The sequence below is a fragment of the Trichomonas vaginalis genome, chromosome II (genome assembly GCF_026262505.1).
Source record: "Trichomonas vaginalis G3 chromosome II, whole genome shotgun sequence".
In the NCBI taxonomy this organism is placed as follows: domain Eukaryota; phylum Parabasalia; order Trichomonadida; family Trichomonadidae; genus Trichomonas; species Trichomonas vaginalis.
The window spans coordinates 19,846,088-19,861,975 of NC_067204.1; the positions used below are offsets into that span (position 1 = coordinate 19,846,088).

Genomic DNA, 15,888 nt, shown 5'->3' on the forward strand with positions numbered 1-15,888 from the left:
CAGTTCAAGAACAACTTACTGACCTGCTGCCAAAATCTGCTCGATGGAAGCTGTCGTTATGCCAATCTGAGGAGCCCCAGCAGGTTTCATCGAACGAATCTTCAAAAGAGCATCTTCCGTGAAAAGTGCTATTGGTTTTGTAAACTTCTTTGCTCTCAATTCATCTGGACCGTCTCTGTCACCAGTATATTGTATTTGTACAGTACCAACAGTTGAAATACCACCCATAAAGTCTTCTGAGTCAGCAAATGGAATGCCAAGCCAAAAGTTTGAACGGTCTCCATTTGTATATTGAGTTTTTTGACCTCCTGTATGAGTCCATACTTTCACATATGGCATAATAGAACTTTGCATTTCAGGGTTAATGGTTGTTGTGAAGTTGTTGTTAAAGTTCATAGCATCTAATGTCAAGTTGTATGACCTCATATCCTCAACTGTAGAATATTCTTCTCTTGGATAATATTTGCCATCTATGTTTATATGATATTTAATACCAGGGTTGTAGAAGCAAGAATAGTCATTTATAGTTCGTCTGAACAGTACAAACATAGTATCTGCATGTTTCATTGCAGTTGTTAAAGCAATATCTGTTCTTGCACCTGGGTCAGCACTTTGGTTTCCAACTTCACCTGCAAAGTCTTTGACAGATATTTGGTGTATAGGGAACATAAGTGGAACTGCAATATATTTGGCAGCTAAAGCATTTGAAATATCTGGGTCCAACATATAGACTGCAAGTCTGCTTTCTATTCTCTTGCATTCAAACTTTTCGCATGTGAACTTAACTGGGTCCCAAGCATCTCCAGCAGCATTGAAATAATAGTTTACTTCAGTGTTGAGGTTTGAGAAACCAAAGTCTAAGTCAACTTTGTTTTTGCAAAAGTCGGCGAATGACATTTTATTTGTTCCCACTACTTCTGTAAGAGTGAATGGGTCTTGTGTTGGTGCAATGACTAAGTTATTTTTGCTTGGAGTAAGTTCGATAGAAATTTTTCCTGCCCAGTTTGGCAAGTATCTTAAAAACCTGAAGATGAGGAAAGATGACAAAGGAACTCTAAGTTTCAATTTTACTTTGGTTACTGCTGCTGCAGTTTGTCCAGAAAGGTTAACATAAACTCCTGGAACGTTAGGGTCAAGTCTTCTTATTTTCTCAATAGTTGCATACTGGTCTGTTTGTTCTCTAGCTTGTGGTTGTACTGAGTTTCTCAAAGCGAACCATTCATAGTTTGCCCATGTTACTGTTTGAACTAAGTCAGAGTTAGAATATATCTTATATCCCATGAAAACTTCTGGAGCATATTGGTATCCGACATAGAAAATTCCATTGCAACCTTTCTTGTCAGACAACTTGGCAGAAGGTTTTATTTCAATGTCTTGTTCCACGTATAAGAAAGAGTTGTCAATAGAAATTATATGAAACCTGTCGCAAGCAATATCTACTGTTGTTGAAGAACCTTCTCCAAACTCACCTACGTTTCCATAAGAAACAGCAGTTGTATATTCGTAAGTTCCAGGAACTATTTCTGACCTTCTAATGGCATTGTCGCATTCGTTATACCATTCGGAAACATTTCCATTCATAGCATCCAAAACTGTTGGCGTTATATTCTGAGCGGCGTACATTTCATATGAGTAAAAATATAGAATAGTTGGATTTATATGTCATAATAGAACCCACGTGGACCAAGCTTTACTTTCTTCCTGACTGAGTTTTTAACTCTTCTTTTTCCTTCATTGCCCTCTGCTTGAAGTTGTTGCATCTTTGCATTATGTTCATCTAGTATGTTGCAAATTTCCCATGTCCTTTTTGCCTTTTGGCTCTGGTCGCCCATCTCAGGTAACCTATATCCTAGAAAGAGTTTGTCATAGTCTGTATTTGAGTCTTCGCGTATTGTTTGCATGACTCTTTCCTGAGTTTCCGGTTCAAGCTCTTCAAACAGTGCCTGTCCATATGGAATATGCTCGTTTCCAAATATATGTTTTTGTAGCCATTCTGGTTTTCTTTCCATGTTACCAACTATATCTTTTGTGAATGGGAAAGCTTCTACCCAATCTTTCAGTCTTGCGTCGTTTATTTCTGTAGTTGGTTTTATTTTGTCAAGGAACATGTTTTTCAATACTAACATTTCATCTGGTACTGTCCATTTGAGTTTTCTTAAATATTCATCCCTTCTCAGTTCATTGTCTGCAAAGTAAGTTTTTATGACATTTTGTAAACTTTCGTTTGCAAGGTCATGTACAATAGGTTCTCTTCCTTCGCTCTCCCTAACTTTCTTTCTAAACTCTTCACCAAATATACCATCTCTATGGTTCTGTGTAGTTCTTTGAGATAAATGTTCTAGAACGTCAGGTGTTATATTTCCATCAGCCATGTTCATTTCATACTGGTTCAAAATATCTGCATCTTTCATATCTTTCAATGGCATTAAAGCCGCGCTGAAAATACCAGCTATATCTCGTTCACCATTCGCTTCCATTGCGTCTACAACTTCTTGGAATTGAGGTTGTAAGTTTATGAACCACCTATCCGGGTTAGCTTTATGACCCCATCTCATTGTAGTTCCATCGTCTGCAGAAACAAAAGTAGGTTTGTTTCCATCTTGGTTAGGTTCTGAATGAACTTTAAACAATGTTTCATTTCTATATGTTTTCTTGAAATTTAACCTTTTATTTTCACCGAGTTCATCCGAAGATTGAACGTTAAATGCTCGTAAGTAAAAAGGGTTGTTGTATTTGTGTACATTTTCTTTCAGTACTTCCATTCTATGCTGAATATTTTCATCTGGTGTTGGAGTCTTTTGTATGTCGGCAAACATTTTTCGATATTCTTCTACTATGTCAGCCGAATTTTTTTTAGACTCTTGGAAATATTCCATATTCTCCGCATACTCTTGTTGAGGGTCAAGAATTTTCGGCTGTTCCAAATCTTCATCTAGTTCTGTGAGGTTAGTTTCCAAAGGAGTGACTTGTTCGTTTCCTTCAGGCTCTTCTAGCTGTTGTTGCTGAACTATTTCTTCCATGTCTGGTTGTATCTGAACTAGTTCTTCCTGTGGAGTTTCTTGTACCTCATCTGCTGGCATTTCATATATTCCGAGACCGTTTTCAACAAGTTCCCTTTCTAAGTCATCCGGACTCATAAACCTTTCTTCTTTCGTTCCGTCTCTATTTTTTACGCGTTTCATGAAGAGAGTTAAATTGTCATTTAGCTCTGACATCAAATATCTCGGAGTAAATTCGTTCATGTCATTTGGATGATATGCTATTAAATCATATCCCTTAGCGAGCTTGTATTTTCCAGGTTTGAGATTATATCCCCTTTGGTGCAGAGCCATAAAGCTAAATAGGTTCGGGTCAGTATTTCCATCCTTGAACTTTCTAATAGCTTCTTTATATCTGTCACTAAAGTCAATAGTATCTGGGTAACCATAGTCTTCTTTAAGCATTTTTAAGAATTCTTGGTTTCCTTGTTCTCTACTTCTTTTATGTCCTTGCTCTGGTTGTGGAGGTGGTTGTTGTGCAGGGTTTTGAACTGTTGGTTGTGCTGGATTTTGAACTGTTGGTTGCTGTGCTGGATTTTGAACTGTTGGTTTTGGTGCATGCCTGTGTCTGTGTCCATGTGACGATGTAAATGTTTTAGGTAGTCCTGGTGCAGGTGCTTCTCTTGGAGGGTTTGGTGGTATATAAGTTCCACTAGCTAGTATATAAGTTCCACCAGCTGGCACATATGTTCCATCTGCAGCGTAATGTCCTACCTGACTTTTCGTTCTTAAGAAAGCATTTACTAGGTCTGTTTTGGTCTGTTGTAACTCTTTTTCTTGACTTTCCACAACAGTTGCTCTAACGGCGTCATAGGCACTTTGAACTGCCTGTCTCGTTGCTGCATCTGTTATTTTCGTCATATTTTGTGCTACTTCTCTTAACTCGTTGTCGAAACCTTCAGACTTCAGTTTCTTTCCAGATGAGAAGTCGTTCACTTGTTTCACCTTACTATGAAGAGCTTCGAAAGCGTTCTTAAAGTCAGCATTTGTTAAAGCTTCATTTGAACTATCTTCATCCGCTTGTATTTTTGTCCTTATTGACCCTATAAGTTGGGCTGCTTTAGCGTTGGCTTGGGCATCTAACCAGTCATTGTTAGCTTTTATATATTCTGCGCTTTTCATTGCCTTTTGCATAGCCGCGTCGTTATTTTTACTTTCTTGTGCTAAGTTTTCATACTGTACGGTTTGGTTTTGCAACTGTAAAAGTTTTTCTGCCTTTACATTTGCTTCAACTTCTTTTTTATACTCATCGCTATCCATATATGTCTTCAGGGCTTTTTGTTTTATCTCTTCATCTTTCAGTATTTTATATTGAGTAGTATGGTTTTTCAAATTTATGACATCTTGTTCCATTTTTGCTACTTCTGCTGCTTTTTCTGACACTTTTTTCGCATATTCCTCTGTACTTAGTTCTTTCAGTTGTTCTTCTTTCTTCTTTTTCTCTACGTTTAACTCATTGAGTTTCTTTGTGTGTCTGTCATATTCTAGTTTCTTTTCGTTTTCGCTTATTTGCTTCTGTATGTCTATGTTTGACTTTTTGACATCTGTTATTTGATTTTTGAGTGAACTCAAATTCATTTGACTTTGAGGGTTATAGGCTGTTCCGTCTGCAGCTCCACCATAGCCTGCCATTTTCGCTAAAAGTGCCGCTCTTAAACCTCCACTCTGTGCACCAATGACTCGGTTTAAAAGCATAGGATTGCTTGACATTTGTTGCAACATAGTGGGGTCATTCAGCATTTGTTGTTGCAACTGTTGTTGTGGTGTCAGTTTTACTATTGGATGTTTCAATGCTCTCTTCCTCTTACGTATATTCTTACGTAGCTTACGTGGCATTTTAAGTGAAGTAAAAAACGGTTTTTGACAGATGTTTATATGACACTTTTTGTTCAGCACAAAAAACTACTCGGTCAAAGTGTTGTCAGTTTTGTAAAATAACCGTCCTATCTCATTCTATAAGGGGGAAAGTCTTCTCAAAGTATACTTCCTTGGAACGCCCGTAACTTTTCCTGTAGCGACGATAGACCCTTACTTGTCCGGACAAAGTTATACTATTTTGAGTGCTCTACAAAAAAGTCAACGGCGACGACTCTCAAAAACCGTTGTGTAAAAAGTTTTACCGTTGGACAAAAAAGTATGTATAGAAAACAAAAAACGTTTATAGTTCATTCAATATTTGAGATGGAACGGTTTGCCAACGGAGACTTTTCAATAAAATAAAAAAATAGAGGGGGTTACCGTTGACGAAAACGGTTTATTTTAAACTTTTCTATGAGTAGTCCGAAAAAAACAGTTTATTTTTGTCTAATGGAAGCCAACATTAACAATTCTCAACCGCTAACCAAAGCCAAAGCCCCACAACCTCCAAGAACTGGCACAGCTGTTAGAATAACCACCAAAAAGTCTAACAGCGAATTAAGAGAAATTCTTCAACAAATTTGCTCTAAATATCTCAAAGACGCCGAAGAAAATACACAACCAGACGCTACATACAATACTCAGTTCTGTGAAGTTCTGAACAAAGCAATTGCTAGTTCAATTGAACTTACTAAGACAATTCCAAGTCCAATTGAGCTTAGCGATGTCTTAGTTCAGTATTTTCCAACATTTACTAAGCTTATAATGTTGAGAACTTTATACCAAGTTCGTCAAAATCTTCCTCGTAACATCCAACGGTCATTCGACAAGACAATTGCCGAATTCCAAGTCTTTAGTTACGGATATGACCAAGATGAATACGTTGACGAGTTCGGAGACAACTGTACAAAATGGTTTGAATGCTATACGACAACACAATTTGAATTCGACTTTCTCGAATTCAACGCAGCAACCATTTATATCATTGCTCTTTACCTTTCCGAACAACAACAAGACCTCGCAGATGGAGATGTTGTTACCGTCGTCATGGAAACTCCTGAACAATTCGGAAAAAAGAAGTCTCTAATTGCCAAATTTGTTCCAGGACATCAGCTTTTCCAACGCACAGAAGTCTTCTGTATTCCTGGAACTAAGTTCTTTGTCAAGAGCGAACTCAAACAAAGATATAATGTGTCATTCAATTACACATTATATAATGTTTTCGACCCAGAAGAAGACTTCTTCCCAGAAGCAATGGAAGAGGAAGAAGAAGAGAAACACGAAGAAGAGAAACACGAAGAGTCCTCCGAATTCACACCAGAAGACTAACAATTTTCCGAATAAAAACCTCATTTTATACTAAACATCTTCGGGGCTAGAAGGGGCGCAGCCCCTGGAAGCCCCACTACCTTTTTTTTTTTTTTTTTTTTTAATAGAATTTATATACTATTCATCTATTAGTAAACACTACCGTATATTATTTTTAAGCTATCTTATTTTTTGAACTTTTATTCAAATCTTTGGTCGCAAGAAGAATTGCATGATAAATAAAAACATTTAATCAAAGTCAATTTTATTTTTCATATTCAAATGGACTGAGTGTTAACATTTAACATTTTTTGCTAATTGTCGTCAAAAATTAGGCGTAAAGCAAAAATTGATATTTCATATGGTTTTATGATAGATAAGCATTATATTCCCACTCATTATATTCGTAAATTTTGAGGTTTATCCTTCGCTTTTAAGATCATTGAATTTGATTTTTATATAAAATAGTTATATATTAGAAAATAATATGAGTTTATGTGATATTATTTTTCAGAAGATTTTGTGTTCTTCTTCAAAATTTTATTTTTTTATTAAAAAGAATCTTTACAAAATATACATTTACTTTAATTAATATTTAAAAACGTGCTCTATCAAAAGTTCCAAAAATTCAATATTTTAGCTTTTCTGAGGTGTCACTTTTGATGAATTTCTGTTTACAACAGAAGAAAAATAATATAGACTTTATTTCATGTAAAGGACTTTACACACTTTTGAACGATATGAAAGACCCTGTTTTGTTTGTTCGTGTAGACAAAGGAAAGTTCTATGTCTTTACAAAATATTTGAACTTCTTAGACAGAGAACTTCAAGAAACCTCATGTGAAAGTTTAGATGAAGTTCTTCTCCACTTTCAGAAAAACTTTTAAATATATATAAATGGCAGAAGATATAATGGTTTATACTATTACGACTAAAAACCCTGAGTCATATAATTCTATAACAACAAACTTACAAAGTCCTCAAGGACGGTATTGTAAACTAACTTTAAACACAATGACGACTAAAGCCTGTTTTGCTCTTTTGACACCAGAAGACTTTATTGTTGTGAATGGTAAAAAATACTCCTTTGAAGATACTTACTCAGATATACCACCAACAGGTTTTGTTGACTTATTTAATACTTTAAGTACGGGTGTAACATGTGCTGCAACTAGAGCAGGTTTCATTATGTTTGGATGTCCGACTGAGTTTACTATAAACGATATGAGCTATAATACAAAACTTATTTCTGGTTTTTACTACCAAACAGTTTCCTATAACAGGAAAAGGTGTCATACAAGGAATGTCTATTCCATTGACATTAAGCACACCAATCTTATATATTGTTTCAAACTTAGGTTCAAAGTGTTATTCGAATGTCGACAGAAACTATTATGACCAAAGATACTTATGCGTATAAACAATACTTTCTCTGCTGGTTTGCCTATTGTTCATTCGAATGCAGAATTTTCAACCTTAGTGAACTCAAACACTTTGGCAAGTATATACGTTGACATTAGTTGACGCAAACTTTGTTCCTGTAAAACTTTTATGTCCTATGTATTTGTCAATGACGGCAGAAAGTTTCGAATTGGAAGATGCAACTGGTGAAAGTATTGTATTACAAGAACAACTTCAACAACAAATAGCTCAAGAACAACAAATGCAACAAATGCAACAACAAAGTCAAGAATAAAAAAAAATATTTTTTTTATTTTTATAAAAATGTACAGAATAGATGTTTCAGATTTTTATGACTTCCAAGCATTCAGAAATATGTGTCCATTTCGAGACTATAACAAAGCAGTCGAGAATTTGAAACGTTTAGTCATTTATGTCGACTCTGCCCCAGAATGTTATGTCATGAAAGAATGGGATGTAGTCTTTAACAAACCTAAAGCGACAATAGTTTCAGAACAAGAATGTAGACAGAACTTAAGAAAATAAAAGTCGTACAAGTTGGCATGAAGATGTTAGATGCTTGGGATATCTTATTGTCAAAGTTAGAAGATTTTTCAGTTCGAGGTATAAAGTTCTATACACCTTCTCCAAACTTCTATTCTATCTTCACTGGATATAAATATGAACAAGTAGAATGGAAAGAAAATATTATAGAAGCTTGGTTAGACCATGTCAAAGAAATTATATGCAATGGAAACGAAAAGGTTTATGATATATCTTATGTTGGTTTGCAAATATCTTACAACATCCAAGTGCTAAAAATGAAACTGCTCTCATTATAATTGGAAAACAAGGAACTGGTAAGAAACACATTCTTTACAGATATTTTGTGCAAACTGTTAGAAGGTTATTCGAATCCGAATATGACAAACTTAGAAAACATCTGCGGTAAATTTAACTCCTCAATAGAGAATATGAAACTTATAGTTTGCAATGAACTTCAAAGTATAGATACAACAAAAGTTTTGAACTCAGATGCTTTGAAGAGTCTTATAACAGACAAAGTTGGAGTTGTTGAAAGAAAATATAAAGACCAAAGAGTTTGTGAAAATGTTGCAAACTTCATTATGGTTTCAAAAATGCTGTTCCGATGAAGTTAGAAAGTTCTGACAGAAGATATGTAGTTGTCAGAACGTCAGATTCTCATATGCAAGATTCAAAATATTTTGACGACTTAGCAGAAACTTTGACATCTGACTTTTACAACCATTTGTTCTCATATTTTTATGACATTAGATATTTCAAAGTTCAATCCAAGACAAATTCCACATACCGAAGAGAGACAAACATTGTTAGAAGCAAACAAGAGTGTATATGAACTGTTCATAGATGAAACTGACTTTGTGTCATTAGATGAAAGGTCATTGTACGATTCGTATAAACAATATTGTCAAGAATATGGTTATATGACAGCGTCTAAACGAACATTCTTGGCAAATGTCAAAAGTCTTTTAGATGTTCAGAATGGTGTATATACAAAGAAAAATTTTTTCTGAGTAAATTTTAAAAAAAATATTTTTTTATCCGATAGAAAAGATGGCAAAATTCATCTCAGTAAACAAGTACATGTCAGGACTTAAAGAAGAACTAGACCCATTCACATATTGAATGTTTACTTCTACCATTTTGAAAAGTCTTCATTCAGCAAAGTTTGGAACATCGAACCAGTTAAGTTTGCTATTGTGACTAAAAATGGTGCGAAATTTGAAGACTTAGACATAGAAGGTTTGTTAGCAGTCAAAGAAAGTTTTGACAGAAGGTTTTCAAACCTTAAAGAAGGCAAAGCATACAAACTTGTTATACCTTATGAACCAAAGAAAGCAGACGACTATGAATATTATGAGTCTAAGATAGTTGAAGTTCAAGGTAAATTGGGTAAAAAGATTTTAGAGTCTAAGCCAGTGTTTGCTCCTAAAGAGGAAGAGAACATTGACATTGACCCAGAAATGTTCTAAAAAAAAAATTTTATTTTTACATGTCAAATTTCTTTTTCTCTGGAACTGGCTCTGGTTCTTTCTTCTCTTCTTCTACTTTCTTTTCTTTTCTTTTCTTTCTTCTTCTTTTCTGGTGGAGTTATGTCAAATTTCTCAGAACATATTTTTGTAAAAGTTCTTTGTCCTTTAATAGCTCATCTATTCTGTTTTCTATTTCATCTTCAAGAACAGCGCATGTGTCTTCTTTGCATTCTAAGAACTTTTGTTGGACTTCATCTTCCAATCGGTGTCATCTTGTCAACAAGTCTGTCATTGACAAATTTTAAGACTGCTCTGCTTAATGTTTTATGGTTCTTGTCATATTCCCAGAAACAGAACTTTAGAACAAATTCACCTTTCTTGTTTACACTATGTAAGATTTATGGTCGACAGAAGTTTTGCTGTCGAAAAGTTTGTCTCGAATATAGATAGCGAAATCGCTAGACATTTTCTAAAAGATAAAAATTTTAATTTTTCTAAAAATATGTTAGAAAAAAAGTTTGCTGACATTGACAAGAAATTTGAGAATGTTTTAAACAAGAACAAGAGGAAGTTAGAAAATGCTCAGATAAAGCCTATACATGACAAGTTCTTATTTGCTCAGAATGGTATAACAGGTCTAATTGCACCACCTGGGTCGGGTAAGACTTTCACTTATCTTAAAATGGCTGCACAACAACAAGAACTAGATGAGAAGAACCCATTCTATGAGTTAGTTGTCATTTGTAGTACTTCTGGTCAATTTGACCAAACCGTCAATTCGTTCAAAGATATTATAAAGAAGTCTAAGTTAGTATGTATAAAGGATACTGAGTTGTTAGATTGGATAAAGAAGTACCAAAGAAGGTTTTGAAGTACAATGCTATAAATGAGTATATAAATTCGAAGTTTAAAGACCCAAATGAGGAAATGCAGAGAATATTAGAGAAGAAACACTTCAGAAACAAACAGAAAGAGATAGAATACATTTCGAAGAAATTGCAATCTTACGATTGGAAGACTTACCCTCATAGGTGTCTTCTTATCTTAGATGATTTCGCCTCTCATCCTTTGTTAAAGAACAGAGAACAAGATATGTGTCGAATTCTTAAGAAGCTCAGACACTTTAACATCTCAGTTGTCATTTGTGTACAGACAGCAAAGAGTTTAAGTAAGGATGTTAAAAGAATACTGACTGACATTATACTTTTCCCCGGATTGTCCGAAGACGATTTCATGGAACTTATGAAAGAGTCCATGGCAGGTAAGTTTGACAGATATGAACTATGGGAGAAGTACAAAGTCATACAAGACCCTCATACTTCTTTCAGAATTCATATCTACGCAAACAAAGTTCAAATTGTAAAAAGTCAAGCTTGAAAAATGTAAGTGTTTAGTCTTAGTAAGTCTGTTGTGGTGCTGGGGCTGTCGGTTCTTCTGGCTTTGGAAGGCATTCAGGAAGAGGAACGTCAGTCATCCGTTTGTGTCCTGTTGGAAGGAAAAACTTTTCCTGTCGGAAGGAAGAACTTTTCCTGTCGGAAGGAAAAACTTTTTCTGTCGGAAGGAAAAACTTTTTCTGAAGTTCGACCAAAAAGTTCTCAATTTTCGAAAATTTGAATGGTTTACGGACGGACAACTGGAAAAATTTTTCCTGTCGGAAGGAAAAATTTTTTCTGTCGGAAGGAAAAATTTTTCCTGTTGGAAGGAAGAGTTCTTCCTGTCGGAATGAAAATTTTTTCCTGTCGGAAGGAAGGACTCGGAATGCCAGAAGGATTTGACGAGGCAATTTACCTAATTGAGCTACTTGAGCCATCTGAAGTCAAGCTTGAAAAATAAATGGTTCATCTACTCTACTTGTTTGAAGTTGTCAAAATACTCTGTTATTTTTTCCTTTAACAATGGCAAATCTTCTTTGAATGTAAGTATTGTACAACCTTTCATATCATAGTGTGTTTGAGGTAAAGTATCTTGAACTATTTGTTTCACATCTTCATTTGGGGTCATTGAAATCGGTAAGTTTTCGCGATAGAACCAATTTCTGTCAGATTTGTAAATCTTAGCAAGGTCGTAAAAGCTTTTGTTGTTTCTTCTGACTAAATGCAACATAACCATATCTTTATCTTCTTCATTTTCCATCTCTTCAGTATAAATCATATACTTATAGTTCTTTTCCTTTCCTTTTGGTACCGAACGTGGTATTCTTTTCTGAATGTTTTTGTCTTTTGCTTCAAGCTTGTTCTCTAGCTCTTCACGTTCTTGTCTATGAATTTCGTCAAGAAGTCTGTAAATATTCCAAGCATAACGAGGCGAAGCCCACATTGCAACAGCATTTACAAGAAGTCTATGTACATACCAACCTCTCAAACCATTTGGCAATTTTTCACGATTTTCATAGAGTTTTGGCGACTGGGGTTTTTTACCTACTCGCTGTTCTTCACTGTTTTCAGAAAAAAGTATGTCTCGCTGTGCTTCGCTTAAGAGTTCAATGGTGCTTTGGTTCCTAAACCAGTCTTTAGGAAGCTTAGTGTCTGGAGCAAAACAAGCCGTCAAAATACTTTGCATCTGGTACATATCGTCTTTGACCGAACGAATGAGACGGAGTTGTTTGTTAAACTGTATGTACTCATATTCTTCATTTATAGCTTCATGGACTATAACTGTTGTTGTGTTCTCTGTTGTTGACATATCTGTCTTTACATACAAAATAAAAAAATAAATAAAAATAAAACTAACTTTATTTTTTCTATCTTAAGGAAATTCATGAATTTCATAGAGTTTTATGCAAGACCGAAAAAAGTCGGTCTAGAGAAATTTCACTGTTTTCATAGAGTTTTGGCGACTAAGTTTTTTTACCTACTCGCTGTTCTTCATGATTTTCATAGAGTTTTGGCGACCCAGATAAAAGTCGGTCTCGCTGTTCTTCACTGTTTTCGTACGGAATCTCTTCTCTCGGTTTTACATGGTAAGCAATCTTATGCCATTTTACTCAGATTTTTGTGCTGAATTCAGCAAAAATAATGTTTAGGTGAAGAGGTGAGATCTCACCTGTTTTTTCACCTAATTTTTCACCTCTTTTTTTCACAACCGTTTTACATGGTAAACGTTATTTTTACATGTATTTTTCAGCAACTTCGTCAAATAATTTTATAGCTTTATCTATCTCATCTACTTCAAACGTTTCTTTACCTTTTATGGGAGCACCATACATTTTCTCAAACTTTTCAAGTAGTTCTGTTTCAGCAGCTCTCATATCGTTAACGAACACAACCTTGACTCTATTGACTGTACTGTCATATCTTTGAGTTATATTATATGTTCTTCCTATCTTATATCTCTTTGTGTTGAAGTCCTTCGGTTTCTGAACGATGTAAAGTAAGCCTTCACTGCAACGTTCCGTATCGAATGAACCATATGTTATGAAGTTATATCCAACAACTGGGTCTAACCATAACAAAATTATTGGTATAAGACTTTTGTCTATAAGATATGCTGTAGTTCCATGAAATGCTACTGATATCATAAGCTCAGGATTTCTTGTCAAAATTTTCTGAGTAGAAGCATTTCTAACCCAGTCCTTCGGTTTCTTTCCAGATGGAGATATAATGTCTGACAAAGAATATTTGTTGTATTTCTTTGAGTATCTTACGTTTAAATCACCTATTCTAACCACTTTGGTGTCATTGTCTATCTTTCTAACTGTTTCAAACTCAATGTTTGTCATTTCTGTTCTTACATACAAAATAAAAAAATAAATAAAAATAAAACTAACTTTATTTTTTCTGTCTTAAGGAAATTCATGAAAATTCATGAGGTTAGAAAACGTGTTAGAAAACGTGTTAGATCTAACATTCTAACATAAATTATATTTTTACTGAATTCAATAAAAATAAATGGTTCATTTACTCACAATATTTTTTTACAAAACGACCCCAAACTTTTAACTTCTTTTCTGCAGCTTCAAATGCTATCTTAGCGAGTTCATATTCTCTAAATTCTCTCTTTAAATCTTCTTGTTCCCATTGGTCTAGTTCGTATGGAGAATCTCTATAACCATAATATATCTCACGTTCATGTTCTAATTGTTTTTCACACATTTTTCCAACTTCTTCTTCGAACAAAGGTTTAGCATTCTCCACTGTATCTTCGAGTTCTTCTTCATCTAATTTCCTTTGTCAAGATTCTTCATCGTAATTGAGGTAAATCAGACAAAAAAATAAGTTTATGTTAGAATGTTAGATCTAACACGTTTTCTAACACCGTTTTTCTAACACGTTTTTCTACCCTCATGAATTTTCATGAATTTCCCGAAATAAAAAATAAAGTTAGTTTTATTTTTTTTATTTTTTTATTTGTATAAAAGATATGATTTCAACAATCGGCACACAAACAAAAATTCAAACAACAGCACCCAAACTCTTTAGTCATGAATCCTACGTCAATGTTAGTAGAGAATGAAAAGCTTATTCCTTCTTCATATACTTTTGAAACAGAAATCCAGAAGATAAAGCAGGAACTTTTAACAAGTAATTTAGACTGTAGGGCGAAAGATGAAACAAATGAACAGTATCTTTATGAAATGCAGACATTATTGACCATTTGCCTAAATACCTGAACATCCAACACAAAAAAACTCACATATTCCTGATATTCACGAATTGAAGCAAAGCAACTGACTCATTAAAATAAAGAAGTTCATAACGAAAGGTAGAAACTATGAGTTTCTGGATTTCAGTTGCAAACCATAAGGTTATGGACAAGATTGCGACGATGGTATATAAAAATGTTTCTGACATATTATAAATCTGAAGAATTTAAGACCTACGACAACTTTGTTTTCGTTAGTTGCTGAATTGTTATGGCAGATAAGAGATAAAGATAAAGATGTAAGGTATGGAATGAACAAATAAAACCAACTGCTTCAGATTTAAAGAAAACCATTGACGCTTAGTTGTTTTAGCAGGTAAGGTTTCAGAATATAACGCAAAAATGAACCCGCAATGTTCAAAATGTAAGGCAGCATAGAGGAATATAAACTTACTCCGTCCCTCAAAGAGATAGAAAGAATGAGAGAAACGACTATGCAGATTTAAAGAAAAGAAGTGAGAAAAGCGCGAGCAGAAGATAAAATGGACATGTTAGCATTTCTGAACAGACAAAATTATCCAACTGCTGACGATGTTGCTTCTATCTTGACGTCAAAGAAGAAATATAAAGAAACTTTCGGTATCGTTAAAACTGTTGACATACTGACAGAGAAATAGAAGCTACGAAATGTTTAGAATTTCAAATATACATCGTACAATTCATGTTAAAACGCTTTATAAAATAACAGGTGAAAAAACCGGGTGAAAAAAACAGGTGAAGATCTCACCTCTTCACCTAAAATATATTTTTGTCTGATTTACGCTCATTACGATGAAGAATTTTGACAAAACATGTACGAAGAAGTTTTGACAAAACATTTACGATGAAATCATGACCAAAACATTTACATGAAATTCATGGAAAATTCAAGAGGTGAAAAAACGGGGTGAAAAAACAGGTGAATCTCACCTCTTCACCTAAAACTTTATTTTGTCTTCTGATTTACGCTCATTACGAAGAATTTGACCAAACATTGTACAGAGAAGTTTGACAAACATGTACTGAAGAAGTCTGACAGAAACATTGACGTATGGAAATCTATGACAAAACATTTACGATGAAATCATGAAAATTCAAGAGGGAAAAAAACGGGTGAAAAAAGGTGAGATCTCACCTCTTCACCTAAACTTATTTTTAGCTGAAAATGACCAAATTCATGAATTTCCTTAAGACAGAAAAAATAAAGTTAGTTTTATTTTTTTAATTTTTTTTTATTTTGTATGTAAGAACAGAAATGGTCAGTCGAAGCAAAAAAACGTTCACGAACAAATCTAAGTGGCAGAAACATTCACAAAAGGTACTTATAACGGTATTGAAGTCTTACGTAGAGACAAGGATAGTTACTTAATGCAACAAATATGTGTCAGCAGTTTAGGAAAGACTTTAGAAAGTTGTTGGAAAAATAAGTCCTGGGAAGAGTATTATAAGGCATTTTGTGAAGAATATAGCAACGCCGGAATCAGACGGTTGCTTTTTATCAAAATTCATGCCGGAATTCCTGATGAAATCAACAGGTTAGAGGAAACGTATGTAGACCCAAGACTTATAAACTATATAGCTAGTGTGGCTTCTCCAAAATATTGCATAGCAGTTGGAAAAATTAATGGACCATAGGGACAAGAAAGTTC

General features: G+C 34.4%; 7 protein-coding genes and 1 pseudogene across 8 annotated transcripts, besides 3 other annotated features; 2 read left to right on the forward strand and 6 right to left on the reverse strand.

Moving 5' to 3' along the window:
• Nucleotides 1–6,326: part of a mobile genetic element that runs on past the window's edge.
• On the reverse strand, nucleotides 16–669 carry TVAGG3_0575030 (protein of unknown function, DUF4106 family; the record flags this gene model as incomplete). Its single annotated transcript, XM_051238955.1, has 1 exon — nucleotides 16–669. One exon carries the CDS (start codon nucleotides 667–669, stop codon nucleotides 16–18), a length of 654 nt encoding a protein of 217 aa, XP_051096779.1.
• TVAGG3_0575040 (protein of unknown function, DUF4106 family) lies at nucleotides 2,346–3,332 on the reverse strand (the record flags this gene model as incomplete). The annotated part of the gene is made up of 1 exon (XM_051238956.1): nucleotides 2,346–3,332. A coding segment is annotated over one exon (987 nt), but the record flags the coding sequence as incomplete, so codon positions are not given.
• TVAGG3_0575050 (protein of unknown function, DUF4106 family) lies at nucleotides 3,681–4,670 on the reverse strand (the record flags this gene model as incomplete). Its single annotated transcript, XM_051238957.1, has 1 exon — nucleotides 3,681–4,670. A coding segment is annotated over one exon (990 nt), but the record flags the coding sequence as incomplete, so codon positions are not given.
• Nucleotides 5,661–6,224, forward strand: TVAGG3_0575060 (uncharacterized protein; the record flags this gene model as incomplete). Its single annotated transcript, XM_001287504.1, has 1 exon — nucleotides 5,661–6,224. One exon carries the CDS (start codon nucleotides 5,661–5,663, stop codon nucleotides 6,222–6,224), a length of 564 nt encoding a protein of 187 aa, XP_001287505.1.
• Nucleotides 6,327–6,847: 521 nt separating the features above from the next.
• Nucleotides 6,848–6,885: a mobile genetic element.
• A 1,228-nt stretch (nucleotides 6,886–8,113) lies between these two features.
• Nucleotides 8,114–14,738: a mobile genetic element.
• Nucleotides 10,122–10,590, forward strand: TVAGG3_0575090 (annotated as a pseudogene). The gene has a single exon. A coding segment is annotated over exon 1 (469 nt).
• Nucleotides 11,462–11,887, reverse strand: TVAGG3_0575100 (uncharacterized protein; the record flags this gene model as incomplete). The annotated part of the gene is made up of 1 exon (XM_051238958.1): nucleotides 11,462–11,887. A coding segment is annotated over one exon (426 nt), but the record flags the coding sequence as incomplete, so codon positions are not given.
• On the reverse strand, nucleotides 11,889–12,301 carry TVAGG3_0575110 (KilA, N-terminal/APSES-type HTH, DNA-binding family; the record flags this gene model as incomplete). Its single annotated transcript, XM_051238959.1, has 1 exon — nucleotides 11,889–12,301. A coding segment is annotated over one exon (413 nt), but the record flags the coding sequence as incomplete, so codon positions are not given.
• On the reverse strand, nucleotides 12,726–13,055 carry TVAGG3_0575120 (organellar and viral DNA polymerase type B; the record flags this gene model as incomplete). Its single annotated transcript, XM_051238960.1, has 1 exon — nucleotides 12,726–13,055. A coding segment is annotated over one exon (330 nt), but the record flags the coding sequence as incomplete, so codon positions are not given.
• Nucleotides 14,739–15,888: the final 1,150 nt, after the last annotated feature.